Below are 10005 nucleotides of genomic sequence, written 5' to 3'. Positions count from 1 at the left end.
CCCTTTTGAATATTTTCAAGAATTTATCCCTGCAGTTCCAGAGCAAGCCGCTAGGGGGCCTAAACTCACGTCACTTCTTCCCCAGCACAAGAGCTACCTACCATCTAAATTTCATCACCATAGCATGTCTAGATCATGAGATATCAAAACCGGAAGTTCAGCTGCAGTACCATAACAAGCCGCTAGGGGGTCCAAAATCTAATCACTTTGAGGTCTCATCAAGATCTACCCACCTACCAAGTATCAAGACAATCCATCAAGGCCTTCTTAAGTTATCGTGTTGACAGACAGACAGACACACACACACACACACACATACACGAACGCCCCTGAAAACATAACCTTCTTGGCGAAGGTAATAAAAAGAAAAGACCGTGCATCATCTGCAGCCTAATAGCAAAACGTATATAGTATTACCGACTCCAAAAAAAATCCGTCCACCCCTCCGTGAGAAACAGCTGCGAACATGAAAACCACGACCAGTTACTGTACCTTTCTGCGGAAGGATATTTCATTCCCTAGAGGTAACAACTGTTGCCTGCACGGATCATGCACCTTCCAACAAAACCTGTGTGCTTAGACAGCAGCTGAAGAAAGATGGCAAATGTCATCTGAAAGCTTCAGAATTTTACATTACAATGTGTTTATGTGTTGCATGTAGGACAGTCTTTGTTGCATGGGAGTCCTCTTTTAATACACCAATGAGAATTTGTTTAAAAACAAAGAAACAGCGATTTCAAAAAACATTCTGTGACCTATCGGGCATACATTTGTACCTCATATGACATACATACCCCACTCTTAACAGCCACAATTATCATATGATTGACAGTAACATCCAGCTAAAAAGCACCCATTTAAAATTCACCGTTTCTACCAGCGTTGGCACTGTTGGCCATTGATTTTGTTCTAAATATATTGATGCACACTGTAATCTTTACAAAGATGATAACTCCATGATAAAAAGTTGTACTGTAGTACTATGCAATTGAACAGTAGTTACCATACATCCAGCCAATTGCAACCAACCAATATATGGAGCAACTGCACTCCTGAGCACTGCAACCACTTGCTGAGACCAGGTTTGATGACTCTGATACTATAGATTGAGCTCTCATGTATTCCTAAAAACATCATTTACCAGCACTGGCAATACTATACATATTTCTGGGTAACGTTTTCTTCTGTGGTCATGGTACTGAGACTACACCAATTCAATAATTTGGTTCTCAGATTTAAAAAAAAAGGCATTCTATGATACCCCCATATACTGTGACAGTCACAGTTCTGTTTAATAGTGGCCATGATCGATAACATCAACACAGCAGTTTGATCAATAATAATTCATTTCAAACAATGAATTTTTAACTTCATCTGGCCACTGCATTGATAGAAAGAAAACAAGGACTTTATTCAACTATTGGAGCACAAAACATCAGCATTTTGGAGTTGAGTCAGAACCTGATGGTTTTTTTTCATTTTTGCAAAAAGTAGGCAAATTCGAGAACAAACCGTGATTGTGAACAAAACACTAATGGCTGGTAATTTCCATGCACAACAAAGACTTCATGATTCAGTTGTTCTCCACTTGCACACATCAGCTGCATCATGCCATGCCATATCCCAGACTGCCGTGCTGGAGAGCAACTTTCAGCCGTTCTCTCAGCTCCTCTCTGGACCTGTACTCAGGCAGCTTCAGCAGATTGATGCTGGAGAGAACACAACAGAAACTTTGACTTTATACATGTATATTCCTTCACCAAGAAGGTACATGTAAAGTTTTCAGTACAATTTATGGATGGTTGCATTGTATACAGTACATTGTACAAATATGGGACAGGTGATTGTGTTTACCATGACATTTGTAAATGTAGAAAAGATGTGTTCAACATGTGACATGGACAGATGTGTTTACCATGTAGACGACAATTGACAGACAGTTGTGTTTACCATTTAGTATTACAGTTACAATGTACAATGAGTCAGGACAGTTGTGTTCACCATGCAGTGCACATGTACAACAATGTAGGTGACAGGGCAGATGTGTTCAGCATTTAGAATACATGTACAGGACAGATGTGTTCCCCATGTAGTGTTCATGTAGGTGACAAAACAGATGTGTTCCCCATGTAGTGTACATGTAGGTGACAGGACAGATGTGTTCACCATGTAGTGTACATGTAGGTGACAGAACAAATGTGTTCACCATGTAGTGTACATGTAGGTGACAGGACAGATGTGTTCACCATGTAGCTATAGTGTACATGTAGGTGACAGGACAAATGTGTTCACCATGTAGTGTACAATGTACATGTAGGTGACAGGACAGATGTGTTCACCATGTAGTGTACATGTACATGTAGGTGACAGAACAAAATTAATGTGTTCACCATGTAGTGTACATGTACATGTAGGTGACAGGACAGATGTGTTCACCATGTAGTGTACAATGTACATGTAGGTGACAGGACAGATGTGTTCACCATGTAGTGTACAATGTACATGTAGGTGACAGAACAAATGTGTGCACCATGTAGTGTACATGTACATGTAGGTGACAGAACAGATGTGTTCCCCATGTAGTGTACATGTAGGTGACAGGACAGATGTGTTCACCATGTAGTGTACATGTAGGTGACAGGACAGATGTGTTCACCATGTAGTGTACATGTAGGTGACAGGACAGATGTGTTCACCATGTAGTGTACATGTAGGTGACAGAACAAATGTGTTCATCATGATTGTAGTGTACATGTAGGTGGCAGAACAGATAACAAGCTATACTGACCATGTGCTGGCAGTAGGCAGCAGGTTTGGAGTGTAAGTGACAGGAGAAATGGTGATCTTTTGCATCCCACTTCCTCCTGGGAGATAGGCAAACCCACCATGGGGGACCCTGGAGCTGGGAAACAAAAGAAATACATGTAATGAAATATAAGAATTATATATAGGATTTTTTCAGTTTAACTGTTATTCAAAACGAAATATGCAATACTCATCAGTTTCTATTCCGCTACTGATCAATTGTTCAGACCTGTAGTGTGACATTGTAACTCTTGGCCCTCATCATGAATTCATTGTCCTTTTGTGGGTTTCTGTCATAAGAGATTCTAAAACACAATCTAAACTGGTCCAGGCTTAGGAATTTTTGCACAATTTCAAAATTTCTTTAGAAAGCTTTAGGGGATACATTCATTGATCAAATAGACAATGCTTCATTTCTTTGTGTCATCATTGGGAAAGGTTCTAAATATTATATGTACACGTACAACATTGTACCAAACTCTAATGAAACCCCAGTGCTGTGTGCTGGTCATCCATGAAACAAAGATTTTTGTTAGTTTGGCACAAGTGCCCCCTACCTTCCTGTTACAAACTGCAGCAGCAGCACTCTTTCTTGTTGGGGAAAATCCCTCACCGTCTCCCAGAACCACTGAAATGATAAAAGCATCAATCTTCAGTTAAAATGTTGAAATAATCTTGCCTACTGACAAAAATGACAAACACATGCATATCGGACCTAAGTCCCAGGTACGATTTGAATGTACATTGTACATAAGGCCACAACAAGTAAATTTTATGGATGGCATCCTCCGCAGACTCCAAATCTAATGTGAGAGGGTGAAAAAAAAAGATGGGTCCGAAAAAAAAGATAGCCTGTATTTTCAAATTTTGACACCATCAACCCTGTTAAACAAGAAATGGTACCCATATTGTGCCTACTTTACTGCCAACTATCACAACATCCATTTGTCACTGAAACAACTTTGAAAAAGAAAGGTTTTCAATCATTGTACATTGGTTTTGACAGTGGGAAGATATAAAAGGAATCAAAACAATAAATCAGAGCCTCGTCTTGTCTCCTCTTTTCATGCATGTTTATCTGCCATACACGTTCCAGTATGGCAAGGCATGCGATTTTTCCCATTCTCGGCATGTTGACCACTGCCAAAGGGCAACAAAATTTCTCATTTTTTTCCCTGAAACAATGCGTGCAATGATGTCATTTAAAAAATACTTGCTTTTGCCTAATTGTAAATATCAGTAACAGTTACTTCATACATGAAAGTCACCTCAGCATACAGCCTACCTTAATGACAGGACAGTCAGCTGTGTACCCACTGTTGTAATCTGTGTTCCTCTCAAAATCCTCCACATCTACCTCAGGTAGACCTGACAGCATCAGCTCCTAAAGAGAACAATCAGAATAAATATTCAGAGTTAGAAATTAAAACATTAATAAAACAAATCTTCAAAACTTTGGCATCATTCCCATCATCCCCACAAATGGGTCTGCATGGAGGGGCACTGCAATCAGATAAGCGTCGGTCACAACCCGTCATACGTGCATCTGCATGCTGTCTACGTGCACACGTAACAGATCCATAAGTGGTGAGTATCACCTCCGTACAGAATCCTACGGATTTGGGAGCACGCACACACAACATACATGTAGATGTACAACTTTTTCTGCATGCGGTCTGTGGATCCACCACCCATACGGGCGACGCGCGTGCCCCGTACGTACATTTAATAATGCGGGTATAATAATAATGCGGGTTTTATTTGAAACACCTCACAGCCCGAAGGCTGAATTACATGTCCCGTACATTGTATAAAAACATATTGTGACAATATAATCATTACATTTTTACAATACAAGACTAAAAGTTAAAATACCAACCTCATTAAAAAACGGCATGTACATTACAGGATTACATTACAGAGTGCTGTTTAATAAAAGCTGGACGAGATAAGGCAACGGGCTTTTCACATATCTTGCTGTGCGTGCTGGCAATTGGTCTAGTTTTTTGTTCTGTCTTGTTTCCCTCCCACTGATCTCTCCCCGAAGTCGAGGAAACCAGTGTCTGTACTGTTCAGACTTGTACAGCTTCTGGGCAAACTTTAGACACAGAGAGACACGTCGGTCTTCGAGTTTCTGGAGTTGTAGTGCTTCACATGCTGCAGAGTAGCTGTGAAAGGTGTTGCCGAGGATGATCTTAGTTGCCCGCACTTGGATGTTCTCTATCTTTCTCCATTGACTGGACGTTAAGCCTGGGTGCCACAGGGGTGTTGCATACTCCAGGACCGGCCGTACGAAACTCGTGTAAACAGTAACCAAGTCGTGTGTTGGTAGGTGAAACTGCCTCAGCCTACATAGGAGATACAGCCTTGTACCATACGTAAGCAGCATATGTGAGTACTAGTAAGTCCTCCTTATGATAAAGTTGCAATCGCACAGAGACCGTACGTTGTAAGCACGTACGACTCACTTAACACTTGCACAACGAATGATGCATGCAACCGCTCACGACCAGACGTGGCTGGCAGACCACAATCTTACACCTTGCGCAACCGTGCGAGTGACGTGCGTCGATGCCACTCCTTCCCTACGTTTTCAGCAGACGTGGCCTCCAAATAAAATGTAATAACTATGGACAAAAAGCACACACGGGGGGTTGTGACCGACGCTTAACAGGATCATAAATAGTTCAACTCTTTGTTAATCTGTTCAGTGCTTAAAATTTTACAAATTAGGTTTACATCAATTAAAATGTGGTCTATTGAAAATGTGCTCTTGACTTTGCCTTTAAGTTAATTAATTTTCCACTTTCAAATTGGCCATTGTGCCATGGTGTACAAATGCTACACGACAAAGTATCCATTCTAATGTAATGGTCACACCAGACTTTTCAATGACTCTGACTTTTATTTATTTATTTATATATTAAGTTTTACCACGTACAATATGCAATGTGGATGGCGAAACAGGTGTTTCTGACATGAAACCCCTTTTCAAAGCCGCCATACCAATAAAATGACAAAACAATACAAAAAGTAATCAAATCACGTAATACAATTTGAGAAACAAATGAATAAACTTAGAACTACAAGGTAAATCAACTAAAAACATTGTGAGAGTTATTGATTTGAGTCAACAGATAACAACAGTTATATAGCCAGCAGTGATATCACAGTTAGCGCGGTCTTGTGGCCAGACAAGTAGCGCAACCACAAGATAACTGCCACGTACAAGGTTGGTCTAAACTGTAAGTTTGGCAAAATTTGTTGTACATAAATGCGGAGAGTTTCTTTTTAAAGGCAACCACTTATACATTGGCATGCCATTAGATGTACTTACCAGTTCATACTCATCAAACAGCTGCACCAGTGAACAGGGTATGAAGGCGTGGAATCCCTGCAGGAAGGCGTTGATCTGAGGCTGGATGGCCCGGGTCATCCTCAGTTCTGTCACCAGCTGGACATACTCAGCCTGAAACAGTAGACAACATGAAATTAACAGACTTCGTGATGAATGTAAAACATATACAGTTATTACATATAATAATATACATTATATAGTACCATGCTTAATTTTATTCCAACACAGGGCCATGCTTAACTTTATCCCAATACAAGGCTAAAAAAATTTTAACAATCACTTTAGCCTTCATCAGGACATCCTATTACATTATCCATAACTAAAGGTCCTATATGAATAAAGTTCTACAAAGTTTAACATTCGGAAGTGATTAGTCAATCATTATGCTCAGATGAAGTTGTTCAAAATTTGATTCTTGTGTGTTGTGTATGATTATTAAGTAGCAACACAGATGAACTTCTATGATTAAAAAAAGGGTAATCATAGACAGTATCATAATCTTAATAATGTTACCTTTTACATTAATGTGAATCTGATATAATCATTAACTCATCAAACAACATTTTGATTCATAAGTCAGTTCTTCTACATAGCGTACTACCGTAGCCAGGATTTTGACTGGGGAGGTTGTTTCCAGTGTCTGAGGGACCATCGAGCGCCGTAGGCACGAGGTTCCTAGGGGGGTCCTGGGGTATGCTCCCCCGGAAAATTTTGAAAAAATCAACCTTCTGAAATGGCATTTCCTGCATTTTTGAGAGGATTTTAAAGAAAAATTCAGAGATAACTTAAATTTTTATTCAATGACAAAGTAGGCAGTTTTTATATGATTCCAGCCCCACTGGTGATACGAATCAGTCCATCTAAAGAAAAATCTTTGACCTTTAGATAAAAAGTGGACAAAAAGTGGACCTTTGAGCCTTGTGGGGGGGTTCTTCCGAACCCCCTGGCTATGGGCATGTCCCAAAGGTACATGTAAGTTAGTGGCATATAACCATTATTTCCTACTGCTGACCTTGTTAGCCTCTGTAACCTGGATGTTTTTGCCATCAGGTTTTAGCTCCACTTCTTCCATCGCTCCAAACACGTCCGTCTCCACTGAGAAGGTCAACTCAAGCCCAAGGTCACTGATGTCATGGTCCAGGATCCACTGAGAGAAAAAAAGTCAATTAATATAATATTATCAATTGAGCACAAAGTACAAAATCTCTGTACTGTACAGTCCAACTTCATGAAGTCCTATCTGGTTGTTGTATATATATAGAGGGGATTCATTCCTCAAGCTACCGACATCTTGCACACGCAGTCGTCCCTCAGTAAGACATCTGGAGCCGCATAGTTCCCGTTTAGAACTTTTATTCAGCCTGTCACACACCGGTTTTGCCTGTGTGGCTTCTTCAAGTGTACAGAGGCTAGTGACACAAGTGCATGAAGTTCTATAAAAATCCTATCTGGTTGTTACTACATGTACAATGTAAGTGCCTTTCTTTAATGACTTTATTTCGTTTAGTGTGCTGAATACTAGATATAATAAAGAAACTGTTCTTCTGTCAAATCTATGGTACAAAACAAAAAAATAACACAAACCTGTAAATTCTTTGCATATTCTGGGTCAATAGAGGCGACATCATGGTAGTTCACAGGGATGCCTGGAGAACAAAAATTTGAATCCAACATTTAAACAAAGCTACATCCACATACTTGTACATGTAACGTCTGACAGTGTAATATCACCAGGGTCCATAATATCGCCACCTTGAGAAATAGTGTGCTTAAAGATATTTTTACTGCAACATACCCTAGGTATGTACATTTGATGTGTGCAGGAGTGCATACCAAAAGTATGTTGCAGTAAAAATATCTTTAAGCACACTGTTTCTCAAGGTGGTGATATTATGGACCCTGGTGATATTATGGACACAGATGTTACATGGCACAATTTACTTACGATGGGATTTCTGTACAATCCCGCCGTATGTCATGCAGTACATGTAGTTTGAGAATAAGCACTATTGTTAAAGCGTATTACAAAGTTTTGGTCAAACTTATCTTCTTCTTCTTGGCTTGGCTTCGTGTATGTGCTAGGTCAACAACTGAGGCTGTCATCTTTATGATTTATATTTTTTTAGCATACCTACCAAACCTAGTTATGTCTGCAAGTATTATACTCAGATCCTAAAGAATATTTGTTTTAAATTGCACTCAGGCAATCATTATTTATTGCAAAATTCAGGGTGGCAATGTTCTTACAGCACACTGTTTTCTATTAGGACCCTCACTGACTAGACATGTTTCCTTGTTTACTACTTTCATTACTACTTTCATTATTGTAGATAGTATAATTGTAATTCGTATTGTATTTTATTGTTTTGTTTCATTTACCCGTTACCTAAGTTATTTCCTATTTATCCGATTTATTTGAATTGTCAATCACGTTATGAAGGGAGGCCTCCTCATAAGCATTTTATGCTTCCAGCCTCCCTGCACTGTTACATTTCATTTATATATTCTTGTATATTTGTATTGTTACATTTTGTTTCAAAGTGCGAAATAAACTGAACTGAACTGAACATCGAAATAAAGACCACTAAGAAGCTGATATACATGTAGAAAGACACCTACCTAGGATATGTTTGTAGAAGGAGCGAGTGAAGTACACATTCAGCAGCTGTCTGTGGTACAGAGCCAGGCCCATGATGCCTCCAGCAAATCTGAAGTAGTTCAGGTGGTCAGGGTTCACAGCTGAGTTACTGTTGGGCTGGAAGGTACTACCTGTAACACACAGATACATGTAGTCAGTTATTACATGTAATGGGAGAGGTCCTAATTCCGACCCATGTTCCATGCAAACGCACATACCATTGTACTAGTCTACATGTACCAGCTGGTTCGTTACTACGAACAACATGCCCTGCCAGGGCGAGTCTACGTCGTCTTACTACAGACGAAATCTCAATTGTTCCAAAGTGAGGATGAAATTTCCCAATCTCTTTTTTGAGAATTATTGTATGACTTTAACTTGAAGTCAACATTATTTTTCTCATGTTCACTCCCAGGTGCAGAGTAGACAGGAAATTCAGGATTATAATTTCCAGATCCAAAAGCCAGGATGCATCCTGATAAACAAAAGAAGGGCTGACATTCTGATGTTAAGTTTCTATTGTCCCAAAAATGCACCAAAGTGTTTTTTTCATTGTCCCAGTCTAAATTTTGGTGATCGGTGGCCTTTGGGACAACATTAATTACGAGGCCTGCATGTAGAACTGCAGCAGCATACTTTTTAAAGTACCACCTTGCAGCAAGCTACAGTAATGCAAACAGATGTCATTTGACTATGATGAAAGCATCAGCTAGAGCAACTCCTGAAATGGTGATGGATAACTCTTGCTATTAGTACCTTAAAGGGAGTTTCAAATGGTGGGAAAAATTCTACACTTCTACTACTACAGAACTATGATCAACTGAATGACATTATACAAGTAAAGCAGGAAAGAATAGTAAGATCTTGACTTTGGGGTATATTCATCAGTGTACATTGCTAAGTTGTAATACATGCTTTTCAATTTTAAGTTTAGCTCCCCTTTACACCATGTATTTTTTACTAATTACTAAACTCTTTCAACAACACTGACAGAATGATAATTGCTGACCAACCATCAGCAGACATGGTGAAGAGTGCGTAGTCTGGGTTGAGAATCTCTTTGGACAGGATGTCAAACCACTCTCTCACCACTCCCTGACCCTGAAACACACATTTATTATTATCAGTCAGGACTGGATATACAAGATAAGATACCGGTAAACTTAAAATTTTGAACTTTAGAATTTGAAGGGGGAGAAGACCA

The 10005-nt window shown here is 39.5% G+C and overlaps 1 protein-coding gene across 3 annotated transcripts in view; it reads right to left on the bottom strand.

Moving 5' to 3' along the window:
- Nucleotides 1-681: 681 nt before the first annotated feature.
- LOC109463626 (E3 ubiquitin-protein ligase HACE1-like) overlaps nucleotides 682-10005 on the bottom strand; it is a 30585-nt gene continuing 21261 nt past the window's right edge. For all 3 annotated transcript variants that reach the window (XM_019760482.1, XM_019760484.1, XM_019760483.1), the window contains exons 20-28: nucleotides 9815-9902; nucleotides 8783-8932; nucleotides 7748-7809; nucleotides 7176-7310; nucleotides 6143-6274; nucleotides 4091-4189; nucleotides 3363-3433; nucleotides 2789-2902; nucleotides 682-1709 (exon numbers count right to left, since the gene is read on the bottom strand). In XM_019760482.1, the coding sequence (XP_019616041.1) occupies nucleotides 1607-1709; nucleotides 2789-2902; nucleotides 3363-3433; nucleotides 4091-4189; nucleotides 6143-6274; nucleotides 7176-7310; nucleotides 7748-7809; nucleotides 8783-8932; nucleotides 9815-9902 (954 nt within the window). In that variant the 3' untranslated portion in view covers nucleotides 682-1606. The remainder of the gene's footprint in view (nucleotides 1710-2788; nucleotides 2903-3362; nucleotides 3434-4090; nucleotides 4190-6142; nucleotides 6275-7175; nucleotides 7311-7747; nucleotides 7810-8782; nucleotides 8933-9814; nucleotides 9903-10005) is intronic.

Source organism: Branchiostoma belcheri, unplaced genomic scaffold, assembly GCF_001625305.1.
Source record: "Branchiostoma belcheri isolate BF01 breed outbred unplaced genomic scaffold, Haploidv18h27 scaffold129, whole genome shotgun sequence".
NCBI classification, from domain to species: domain Eukaryota; kingdom Metazoa; phylum Chordata; class Leptocardii; order Amphioxiformes; family Branchiostomatidae; genus Branchiostoma; species Branchiostoma belcheri.
The sequence above is the reverse complement of the archived record's forward strand: the minus strand, read 5'-3'. Positions and strand labels throughout refer to the sequence as shown.